Source organism: Poecilia latipinna, unplaced genomic scaffold (genome assembly GCF_001443285.1).
Source record: "Poecilia latipinna isolate Pla-1442-1.1 unplaced genomic scaffold, P_latipinna-1.0 Scaffold1486, whole genome shotgun sequence".
Taxonomy (NCBI): Eukaryota; Metazoa; Chordata; class Actinopteri; order Cyprinodontiformes; family Poeciliidae; genus Poecilia; species Poecilia latipinna.
This window is the reverse complement of record NW_015114102.1, coordinates 119,865-132,307: the sequence shown is the minus strand read 5'-3', so window position 1 is coordinate 132,307 and position 12,443 is coordinate 119,865. Positions and strand designations below refer to the sequence as shown.

The window sequence follows — 12,443 nt, the reverse complement described above, 5'->3', positions numbered from 1 at the left end:
CAAAATAAAAAAAAATCTATAACCCACCACCCCCAATTAAAAAATTTTTTTTTTTAAAAAAAAAAAAAAAAAAAAAAAAAAAAAAAAAAAAAAAAAAAGAGGTCTGCTTGACCGTCTTGCTCAGTGACATGGCTAACAAAGACTAGAAATAAAACTTAACAGTGCATTTTGCTCTTTTCAATTTTCAGATAGACAAATGAACATGTCTATCTGACTAACTTTGGGTATAGAGAGTTACATTTATGTCTATCATTACTGGTTTTGAGGTCACTTTTATATCTAAATGTGAGAAACGTCTCACATTTAGATATATTTCGGTTAATTTTGCCAACATGACATAATTGTATCTCATTATCTAACTAAACATACACGGCTAGTGATAATTTTTTGTGTGATTTGTAATAATAGTTATTAAGGCTTTACAGACAACACAGCCATTTTGGATTTTTAAATCAGAATTGGCGAGAAACCTTTGAATTTCCCACTCTGAATTATGAAGAATTTTTCAGTTAATTTTTCTAACGACTTGTTAATTTCAACTTCAGAGTAAAAAAATATTGCAAGATTAAAACTAAATCTTCTATTTAGTCATTATCAGTGGATAAGACACTTTTCTTTTTGCTTCTCTTTAGTTTCCACAAAGTTTATTCATAGCAGCCATGTTGGATTTTGAGGTTATTGTGGAAAACCTGCGACTACTTGGAAGTTCGACTTTTAATCTTTCTGCAAAATGTTCTTCAAACCTGGAGATTTCAGCAAAATAGAATGTATAATTAAACAGGAAAATTTTGACTTTTTTTGAAGACTATTTTTTAAGTGGCCCTAACCATCTTCCATATTTAAAACCACATCCCCCATCTAATCATGCAATAATTTTATTCTGAAAATTGTTGCACAAATGTATGGCGTTCTCTTATAAAATTATACATTTTTAATAACAGCTAAACTTTAATAATTTAATTCCTATAATTATCTGGATGAACACTAGAATTCGGCATAAAATGTATTTTAAATTTTAAAAAAGTGTGCTACATTCTTAGTAAAAAAAAAAAATCTAATAAATTAAATTTGGGTTGGAATAGAAACTTAAAATTTGAGCCGATTTTATTAGTTAATACAAAGCAACTGCTTTCTTAATTTAAATTGTGTTATATTCCTTTAAGAAAGTCAAGTTTACACATTGAGTTCAATGTCCAGGATTTATGAATGGACAACTGGCATTGAGAACAAGCTAAGCTAATGCACACTTGTTATGGCTAACTTCAAGGGCAAAAAACACCCCAGTAATCGTGACTGACATGCGGTCAGTTGTTTTTGAAAACTCAGCCAGTTTCTCAGCATGTGACTGAAAGCAGCTGCTGTTCCTGCTAATGAAGCATTTTACAGCAGCGGTAGGAGGTTACTGATGGACTCCATTCACCTTCCCCACTGCAAAGTACTGCTAGTTAAAGACTCTAGAGACAACGTGTCAGCTGTGACGTCCCGCAGGAAACCTGACGCATCCCGACAGCCCGTCACATAAACACATCAACTTGCCAGTTTCCGGAGCCCACGATGCAGACTTTCTTCGGAGCTGCCATTGGTGAGGAGATGCGGCGCTGAGTCCCGGAGGTGAAGCTGGAGCTGCACTGACTGCAGTCCTGTTATGAAACTACTCTCTGTTTTTATTGGCTTGTTCGCGGGAGGAGACACCGGCCCGCCCCGTTCAAGCGAGGGCTGAGCCTGGCGCTTCATTCAGGGGGCAAAGGTTAGCAGATTAAAGGTCCGACCGGAGTATTTACTGTGGAAAACTCCAATGTCTTATTAGGGTTTTTACACGATAAACCTTTGGCTGCACGGTTGGACAGTTACACTGCAAAAACACAAACTCTTACCAAGTATTTTTGTTTAGTTTCTAGTGCAAATAATTTAAGACACAACCAACTGACAAATATCTGTTCGGCAAAATATAGGAGCTTGTTTTAAGTAAACAATTTCTTAATATTGACAAAAAAGTACAAGTTCCACTGGCTGGTTATTTAACTTGAAACAAATGAAACAATCTGCCAATGGAATAAGCACATTTTCATCAATATTAAAGAATTACTGACTTAAAACAAGCTCCTATATCTTACTGAAAATTTACTTGTCAGTTTTGTCTTATTTCCAGTAGACTAAGATATTTGCACAAGTAACTAGTGAAAAATACTTGAGAGGATTTTGTGTTTTTGCAGTGCAGAGGGCAGAGTACCCAAAAATTGTACTCAGTTCAAAGTAGCACTACTTCAACATATTTTTACTCAAGTAAAAGTAAAAAGTATCCAAGAAACTACTCAAGTAAGAGGAAATAAGTATTTTGTAAAAAATGCTACTCAAGTGCCGAGTAAGTACAAAACATTAATCATTTAATGTAAAGTTATGTGAAAATGAAAATTATTCATATAAAACCTCATTATAAAATAACAAAATTAGACCAACATTTTTCCAAATCAATTTCTTTCACTCTAAAACTTATGAAACGTTAACAAAAACTCCAGGTTTGTGTCTGGTGAAGTTTTACTTAAAACAAGTTTTTTTTTCAGTGAAGTTACTCACAGTGGGTCAAACATAGACAGTAGAAGAGTAGAAATACGCCATAATCAAGTTACCGAAGTAAAAGTAAAAATGTCAGAGGTTCAAATCCCAGTCTTGAATTTGTATGGTCTCCCTTTCATGATATAATAAATTAGTTACTGCGGTAAACAATAATATTGTTGTTTTGAGATCATTTTCAAGTAGCATAGTGGTAAAGGCATAATAATACAAGAACACATTCTTGAAGATGAGTAAACTTTAAGTTACAGTAGAATGAAAATTTTACACTGGAACTGGAAGACATTTTAAAAGCAACGGAGACAACAAATAAAATAAATTATGAAGACTCTGTACAGAAAGTTGTTCTTAAAAAAAGGTTAAGACTAAAACACCAGACTGAAGACTTTTGTCATCCAGTTTTAGGTAGAGAGAGAGAGAGAGAGAGAGAGAGAGAGAGAGAGAGAGAGAGAGAGAGAGAGAAACAATAAATCATGCAAATGAAAATGACTGAGCTTCATTTAATTTATAATGTGATTAATTTATTTACTACTTGTTGCTTATTGCCAGAAACAAAACTGTTAGCTTTGTGTCTCTCCAATATAATCCTGGTAATCTGTGCAGGATTTATTTACTCTATCTCTGCTGGGGAGACACAAAGGAGTATAGACAACGGATTGATAGTAGACAGTGCAAAAAAATTGAAGATATTCATACTTTTTTAGTTTTTTTTAACCACAGAACCGTAAATAATGTTACAAAACACAGTTTTGTTTGAAGGTTTTCAAGCCACAGGCTTATCTGCAAACTCGTCATTAGTTGGACCTTTTACCAGATTAAATTTATGGTCAGGGCGAGTGTTTTATCATGGCGGCACATAACAAAAAGAATGAAATAAATAAAACAAAAGATAAATAGAGCTGCAGTAGGAACTCCCTCATGAGGTTGTTTCACTAAAAATGAAGCAAAAGGTGAATCACCTTCATTTTTAATTCATTGTTAAAGTAAAAAATGAATTGGTTCAAATAAGTTAAGCAGAAGAAACGGTGGGCAAAACAAACAAGGCCCATGGTTTTTCTGGAGGAGCTGCAGAGATCCACAGCTCAGTTGACACTAACCAAAACCTGGCTTTACAGGAAGAGCGACCAAACACAAATTTGTTCATTTTAAGTATATTATACTCCAGTTTTATTTTTTTTCCCAAAATGTTTTGCACAGCTTTGACAAGTTTCAGGGCTTGTAAGTGAATCCAACATAAAATGCAAAACGGACAAAATCTCTTTGTGAGCTGTGAACAGTTGAATCCTTGTCCAATCTAAATTCACTCTCGTCCAGTACCACAATAAACTTACCTGTGATCTTATTCATTTTCCTAACTCCTCCCATTAGAATCGACTGGACAGATTGGTGGTGTTGGCTGTACTGCTGATTCAGGGATGTTGTGACTAACTGGGAAGACTGGGGTCATTAGAAATCTGTCTGGGAATCACCTTTCAGTTCCTGTTTCCTAATGAAAAACATCAATTAGGCCGTATAGATTTTATATCTCGGCTTTAAATTACTGGTCCTGTCTCAACACTCCCAAGTCCCTTTTATTGTGTCCTCTCTCACAAACCAGTTAATGTTTTTTATCTTCCCAACATCTGTGGTACTTTAATGCTAATTTATCTCGACTTGTTTAGTTTTTAATTTTTTTCATTTTAATCCTTCACATATTGGCATGTTTGGTGCCTTGTAAGCCCTAAAGTTTGGCAAACTATATTATATATCAAAATAAATGGGACATTTTGACATTTTAATAAAAACTAGACATTTTTCTCTGTGTTCAGTTTCTTGAAGCTGGGAATGTAGAGTTTGGCCTTGGGAAATACCAAACTGTTTGGGAGACATTTGGGTTTGAACAGAACTTAGAGTGTGACTCTAAATCTAACATTTATTTTGACTAAAAATATGTTGAGCAAATTCCTTGGTCAAAAACAACCATGAAAACCTGCTGTTCGCTTTATCTGTTTGTTGAAAATGCTTCAGTATCAATAACATTCTCTGTTTACTGAACATTCTTATGGACTTCCAGCATTTGTTGACTTTTTACCTAAATAAATTGTCGCGAACCCATTAGAAGCCAGAACATCTCTGTGGGATGAAATTCTTGGTCCGGTGGCTTCAAACAAAAGAGGACGTTGTTGCATAAAGTCTGGACAGCAAACAGAAGAGGCCACGCAGGAAGGAACTGAGCTCAGCAGTCTGGTCTCTGAACAAGGAACAATGTGAGAAAATCCAGCTTACTTTTCTGGCAAAAGGTCATGAAACTCAGTCACACTTTTAACATGCCAAAGTACTTCCTCTTTGAAGTATTTTGGAGAAGTTAACTTCAACTTTATCCAGTTTTATTTTTACAAGATGTGGATGTAATTTTCTTGAAAAAGAAAATGTGCTTAAAGTTGCAGAACAGCTAAACAAAACTGTGGCCTATTTCACATGGAACCGGATGTCATAGAAAACAAATTAATTTTTATGCGTTCTGGTGAAATCAGGTGCATTTTAAATAATATGCTATTTAATAGTAGTTCAACCTAAATATCTGTCAACACAAATAAACTTCTTGGCACCATGTTTAAGCCCTAACAGGAAGTTGTGGTGGTTTTCAAGCGACCTGATTGGCTGACGTAGATTTTAGCTGTGCTCTACACTGCCCCCTATGGGTTTGGCATATTTAAAACAACACTCAGGAGTGGATTTGTGTGGGTTCAGGTGGATGTAAACTTTTCTGATGCTAATCCAGTCTGTATGATATTTAATATATATATTTATCAGAGATATTTGTTTTTATAAAGACAACCTTGCAAAAGTATTGAAATACATAGTTTTTTTTTTTGTTTTTTTTTACATTTTGGTCACATTACAACCACAAGTGTATCTTTTAAGAATTTCATGTGATAAGCGAACGTAAAATAGTGCAAAATTGTAAGTTGAAAGGAAAAAGATGCACATATTTCATATATTTTGGATTTAACCCACTTAACTCTTATACCCATAAATAAAACCCAGTGCAGCCAAATGCCACCTCCTTAATTGTATTTTAAAAACAATATAAACACAGCTATTTTATGAAAACCTCACATTTGTTTTAGAAAAATAATGAATAAACAGCATCATAAAGAGCGAGGAGGAGAGCTGACAGGTCAGGGTTATTGTTGTGATGAAGTTTGAAGCAGGATCAGGTTATAGAACAATATCCCCAACTTTCAAATAGAGCTGTGTTCAACTCATTATCTGAAAAAAGAAAGAATGATAGAGGTGCAAACATACCAAGACATGGCTTTCCATCTAAACTGACTGGTTGGGCATGGAGGGTATTGATCAGGGAAGCAGCTAAGAGGGTCATGGTAACTAGAGGAGCTATTAATTGTGCAGTCCATAAATCTAGATTTCACAGAAAGATTTATGATCTCCTACTATGTCCCAAGCAGTGGATATAATCATGTGTTTGGCTGCACTAGTCAAAGTCCAGATCTAAATCAATTATGAATCTGTATGACCTCACAATGATGCACCGTGTTGCTCAATCACATTAAAATCCCAATAAAATACAACAGCAGTCCGGTAGAATTGAAAAACGTAACACAGGAAATGACAAAACAAGTATATAAAGTTAGCATGTCATCTTTAATAAATCTACTGCTGCAAATCTGTTTTGATCCATAAATCTACAAACAGAAACAACATTCTTTTACTCCAATCAAATTTCTTCCTTTCAAACAAAAACCTAAAGCTTACAACAGAGGCTGGACGAAAAGCAGAAAGCTTGCCAACCTGTGAGCTTTCACAGAGATTCAAGAGTTCATGCAGCTGGAAAATAACAACTCGGCATTATATTTACACACACTAATGAAAAGAGCTGTTTTGATCGTTACAAAGCAAATAAAAAAAAAAAAGGACACAGCTTTTCTATTCCATATACTTTGGATAAATAAATCATCAAGACTCATATGTACAGAAAACTGAGACGGAGAGCTAGTCTGAGCTAAACAAACCCAACGCAAACAGCACTAGTACAACAGGGCTATTATCCATGGTCACTGCAGTATTTACATCAAGTTACAGCCGATGGTACGTTTGTGCTGGATGCTACCACAACACAGCTACACATTCCCATTTCCTGCTGAAGCTTGCACACAGAGCTCAGGGAGGATACAACATTTAAGATGTAAACAGAACAGCAAGTCATGAGCATGCACCCGCAGAGCTCACACGTTCACAAAGGGCAGCGTCTACCGTCTTCCCCCCCTTTCACTTTCCACGGCCTGAACAGGCAGGACAAACTGCGCAAATACCGTCAAGCATACCGCAAGCAGACGGAGGACACGAATAATTGACGTGGACGACATTTTTTAAGACACCTGCTGTGCACCGATACATGCAAGTCAGAGCCCTAGAAGAAGGAAAAGCACATTCAGTAAACTCTTCTTCGTTGATGTGATCGCTTAGTGTTACATTGGCTGGAGGGAAATGAATATGAGAAATAGGAACATTTAGAACTTTCCCATATAAATTGTTTTTCTTTTGTTGTTGTTCTGAGACTTAAAGAGTTAAACTTGAGTTTATAGGGGAAGGTTTGCATTATGTGACACCTAATATGGTCTGGTAAATCTCAGTTTTATGTGACAAATACTGATTTTCACTCATGTCTGATTGGTTATTTTGATATGTACAATTTTGGAGCTGAAATTAATACATAATATACTTATACCGTAAATAGAAGCCTTACTAAAAGGACTCAAAATTTGGACAGCACTTCTTAACAACATCCTTCTCTGTATTTATTGTGACTTAAATTTGCGTTTTGTAGCTTGATCTAGTTTGTATTGATTAACTGATTTAAGGGTTGTTAAAGTTGTACCATTTGCAACACCAAATAAATCACTGTGTTTTTAACAGGCCCCATGTTACAAAAAACATAATCTGAGACAACTTAATAAAACACTGAAACCACAGGTAAACCTGCAGTATAAGTGGAAGTTGCCTTAACTGAGGCATATTTAATATTTGATCTCCCTCAGTGGTTGACTGCTTTGGGGCTTTGCATGACTCAAAATATAAGCTGCTAATGTGGAAATTTTTAGCAGGGTTAATAAGCAGAAACAGGCAAAAATATCGGTCGAAACCTGAAACAGACTGAAGTGCTTACTTACTCTAACCCGACTTTTAACATGTTCTGGCTGCAAAAATGGTAACTGCGATTATCAACGACAAGCTCATCACTATCAGTAACACAAGCTATTTAATTTTTCTTCACTTTGTATGTATTAAAACACTTAAGAAACACACTGACTAACAGAGGTTGTGTAGTATTAAATATATGGACGACTTCATGAGATACAAACTGCTGGATGTGGAAATAAACAGTTTTCTGCTACAGCTGTTCCTGCGTTTTGAAGGCAGAGTCCCTGTGTTGGACTTTGAAATGGGAATTAGGGAGAAACTTTCCTCTTTCCCAAATATTCTCTTCATTTGACCTCCACACTATTTCTCTAGTTGGGAATGGAAATGTTTGGCTTTGAGTGAAAACTGAAAGTATTGTACCATTAATCTGGTTCTTCCAACCAAACATACAATGCTAATTAATAAGAATTGGAGTTGTTTTTAATTATTTAACAAACTGAAAAAAGTCTAGTTCTACTACAGGAACAGGGATGGTACTCTCATAATAAGTTAATCTTTTTCTCTACACCTTCCCCTGGTAAAGTTGTGTAAAAATCCTTAAAATAGATTCATCTTCAATTGCAGAAGCATAATTTCCACGCTGAACATTTGAGGAAATACACACAAGTTATAACTGCTGCAACAATTACCGGCATCCCTAACAACTGCTATAAAATAACTGTAATTGAAGCATTTTTATAAGTGCTACTTCTTTCTTTACTTGGTCCCCAATTGTCTTAGCCACTCTCCAAAAATATTAAACCTAAAGGAACATGTCCACCAAGTGACATAGAGGACATTTGTTTAACCATTAGATGACTTGAGAAGGCTTAAGTTAGAAGAAAGACATTACATTTAGAATCACAAAAAGATCTAGAGCAAGTTTGTGACTCAGTTTTTTTGTTCTGTTTGTCAAAAAACAATATATCATCGTGTTAATAGTGTTGATTTTGTTATAACTACAAAAGTTGAAATGTCTTTTGAAAGAGAAGAGCCTTAACTAAAATCTTGCACCTACTAACAGATTTAAAGCCACATATATTTCACCGTTTCCCAGATAATTAAAAATCATTTTACTGATCGTCAGTTTAGCTTGGTCTGTAAATTCATAGTGGTGCCTTTGCACTGGAAGCTGAGGTAGTACAATGTTTTGGCAGAATGCACTGAGTTTATCAAGGGCTCTTAAGATGAGGATGGAGGACAGGAATATAAAAATGATTTTTCTTTTTTTGGGTGGAAAAATAGGAGAATAAAGGCAACAGGACTAGTGCAGAACTGAGAAAATTCTTGCAAATGAACAATCATTTTACATAAAGCCTAATCACGCTGACAGATAAACACACCAAAGCACAGCACACGTTATGAACCTTCAAGGAGCAGATGTCTGCTTCGCTGCTCCTGTCTTCAAAGGATGTTTCAGATGACCATGCAGTTGATCTGACCAGGTTGGTCTCTGGTTTCTGCAGGCCAGCTGACTGACTGCCTGCGTGACCGTCTGCTTCTGTTGGCCGCCTGACCGTGTTCACAGAGAGAGTTAAGCCCAACCAGGCCCAGTTAATTCATCCTCACACTGTCGCAGTAGCAAAGTCCAGGCAGAGGCTCCCTGCTCCAGACGGCGGCTTAATGAAAGTTACTGACGTGACACTTGACGTCGTCCAAGCTCAGGACCGTTCCTTGGTCGGTGCTGTTGTGCTTGTGTTTCTTATTGGAGCAGCCGCACAGCTTGCATTTTATCACCTGGCAGGATTAAAAACAACAGTCAACTACAGTAACAGAAGAAGTTCAAAACATCCTAATGGTTGTGGGATTGTTTTCTTTTTTTGTTTCTAATACAAGCTTTATTACAAATAAAAGAAGACATTTTTCTCTATTTTTACTGAGTCTAAATAAGTCAATAACAACAAATCACAGTATATAACACATTATTTAAAATATTCAATAAGTAAGGACAGGAAAGGCTTTAGCTGCTCGACCTCTCTTAAACAAAGTTGGTGGAATCAACTGACTCACTCACTCACTCTTTGGTTACCAAGCAACTCACTCACTCTTTGGTTACCAAGCAACTCACTCACTCTTTGGTTACCTAGCAACAACTTGTTGAGTAACTGCCACAGCAGTAGTTTAAGATTTCGCCTCATAACTGCTTAAAAATAAAGAAAACAACAGAAAAGAGTGAAAACTGTGGATATAACCGGGAAGGTCACACCACCAACCACCAGCTTGGGAATATTTCAGATAAAACAAAAAAACTAAATAATTATCGGTATCGACTTATATAAAACATTTATTTTTCAGTCATATCATCCAGCCCTCGTCTAACGTTTGCGTGATTTGCTTTTATTTTGACCATCAGATTGTTGCATTCTTATTTAAACTTTCTCACCTCATACAGGTAGTCAAAAATCTCCAGAATACTCAGTATGCTCGCACCAATAAAGAGTCCCATCTGACCACCAATATCACCTAGAGTAAGGGAAAACATTTAATTATCCACAATACTGAACCCAAGACAGTACACAATGTCTGACAAAACGTAGAAATACCTAAAAGTCCAGCCACTTCATATGCTTTCTTCTGTTCGATAGTTTCATAATTCAGAGCCTCAAAGAAGATGTCTAAAACCAAAATGTTGTCCCTGTTGAGATAAGATGAACAAATAATGACATAAATTTGCTTTAAATATTAAAATGTAGCTGTACATTTTAAAATATTACTATATCAGCGAAACAAATATCATCAAGGAGGTAATTTTTAAAACGTAAGCTAATGGGGAAAGGGAAGATCAGAATTTATAGATGTTCATAATAGAGTATAAATTATTTTTTCCTGTTAATTTTATTCATCATGGCTTAGAGTTGAGGGAAAACTAGAAATTGGCTTCTCTGAGACTTTTGACAAATCTATATTTATAATATATTTGTGATGTATTTATTATTAAATAAGCAATAAATAAAAGAGGTGTTATGCTAAGGCCCAATATTAGGGTGAAGAATGCTGATTTGCAGCAGACTTTAGCTCTCTTCACTAGAAAGGTAAATTAAGCCACAAAAGATCATTGGTATCTAGGATATTTATGGATAGTTGTCTGGAAGGAAAAACTGTAGCAGAAGAAGAGACACTATTAGGAGCAGTGATAAATGCAGGATTGTGATGTCCATTCAAAAGCTTTTTCAGAGAAATTGAATTTTAGGTTTTCTTAATTTCTAAGCTTTATGTTTTGTATTGTTTTAGTGAAATAAATTTTCCTTTTGACTATATTCAAATTCATTGAGATGCACCAGTATTTTCTTTTCCAGGTTTTATTAGATTTTTATTGGATCATGTCCTGTGATATGTGACCCAACGTTGGTGATTTGACCCCAATAAAGTCATGTGGAGTTTAGACTCAGATTTTGATCAAAGGCAGAAGTTGGAAGAAAGACAATAGGTTTAGTTGTTGTGACAGTAAAATGGTAATTTTCAGATTTAAAACTTCTGGTTGAACAAAACGAACACAATCAGATGCTTTATTTGCATCTTAAAGAAGTGAAAACCCAAAAGAGTATTTGTAGTTTATACTTACTTAATGTACTGCTCTGTTTTGTTGTATTTCTTTGCCAGATACTTGGCCGAGGCCTTGCTGGGGATCTTGACGAAGGACAGCTCCTTGCTGTACCTGGTCATGTTGCACGGCGTCTCGCACACACAGAAATCGTTGTCTTGTTCCACCAAGAAATCTGGGGGGAAGGGAGACTGACAGATTTGTTGTGCGAATGTGTGGGTGGACTGGAGAAACTCATGCTAGTAAGTGCAACAAATGGTGGGGCCTCCCTCATTCTGGTGGAAAAAAGCTCATTCTCAACACAAACCTTGCCCTCACACCTCTTGACATTTTCATATTTTGTCATGTTACAAAAACAATCTTCAATGTGTTTTAGTAGGCTATATTATTTTATGTGGTAGAGCAACATGGAAGGATAGACGATGATTTTTTAAAAGTTAGGGATAAAGTTGTGGAAATATTTAAAGCTGCAGTATGTAACTTTTATTAAAAAAAAAAGACAATCTGTGAAAAAAAATAGAGCTCCTTCCTGTTCTCTGATTGCTATCTAGAAACAACTAATCAGGGCCATGAGGTGGGTCTTAGCGCTGTCAATCACCCTTCTGTGTGGCGCTGCTCTTTAACCCTTTTCTTCCCCCTTGTTCTGAATGCTCAGGCTAGTTAGCACAGCCACATAAATGGTTTTCCTGTAACGGTAAGATGTTTCTCCACCATTAGCACACTTAGCAGGAAGTACATGAGGATGATTGACAGCGTTAAGACCCTCCTCCTGACTCTGATTGGTTGTTTTTGGTCAGATAGCATCTCAAGGTGGAGAAGGAGGAGATTATCTGTCTCTTATACTGTCACGACATGGTGACAGTTTTAACAAATATGTAAAAAAAACATATTTTTCATAGAAGCTAAATGCTGTAGCTTTAAAGCTACAACGCAATTTATTATCCAAAAATCACACACACGTTATCCCTAAGGTGAAACATGGTGGTGGTAGAGTGATGCTATGGGAAGTTTTTCTAGCATGTTACGTTCACAGACAAATTAGCTTGACTCGAACAAACAGAAGCCATTATTAAACACAAAAACAACTTGGGAAAACAACTTCATCTGCTCAGTTCAATACTCCAGATTCTCACTTCCAATGTAGATTATG

General features: G+C 35.9%; 2 protein-coding genes across 2 annotated transcripts in view; both read right to left on the bottom strand.

The window, feature by feature from the left end:
• The window catches only part of LOC106963016 (glycerol-3-phosphate dehydrogenase [NAD(+)], cytoplasmic), a 12,099-nt gene extending 10,457 nt beyond the window's left edge, over positions 1–1,642 (bottom strand). Inside the window, exon 1 of the mRNA XM_015057729.1 lies at positions 1,537–1,642. Coding sequence (XP_014913215.1) covers positions 1,537–1,580 — 44 coding nt within the window. The 5' untranslated portion in view covers positions 1,581–1,642. The remainder of the gene's footprint in view (positions 1–1,536) is intronic.
• Positions 1,643–6,197: 4,555 nt separating this feature from the next.
• LOC106963018 (acid-sensing ion channel 1-like) lies at positions 6,198–11,741 on the bottom strand. Its single transcript, XM_015057734.1, has 4 exons — positions 11,315–11,741; positions 10,296–10,387; positions 10,136–10,215; positions 6,198–9,489 (listed from the first exon to the last, which is right to left on the bottom strand). Exons 1-4 carry the CDS (start codon positions 11,413–11,415, stop codon positions 9,373–9,375), a joined length of 390 nt encoding a protein of 129 aa, XP_014913220.1. The 5' UTR covers positions 11,416–11,741; the 3' UTR covers positions 6,198–9,372.
• Positions 11,742–12,443: the final 702 nt, after the last annotated feature.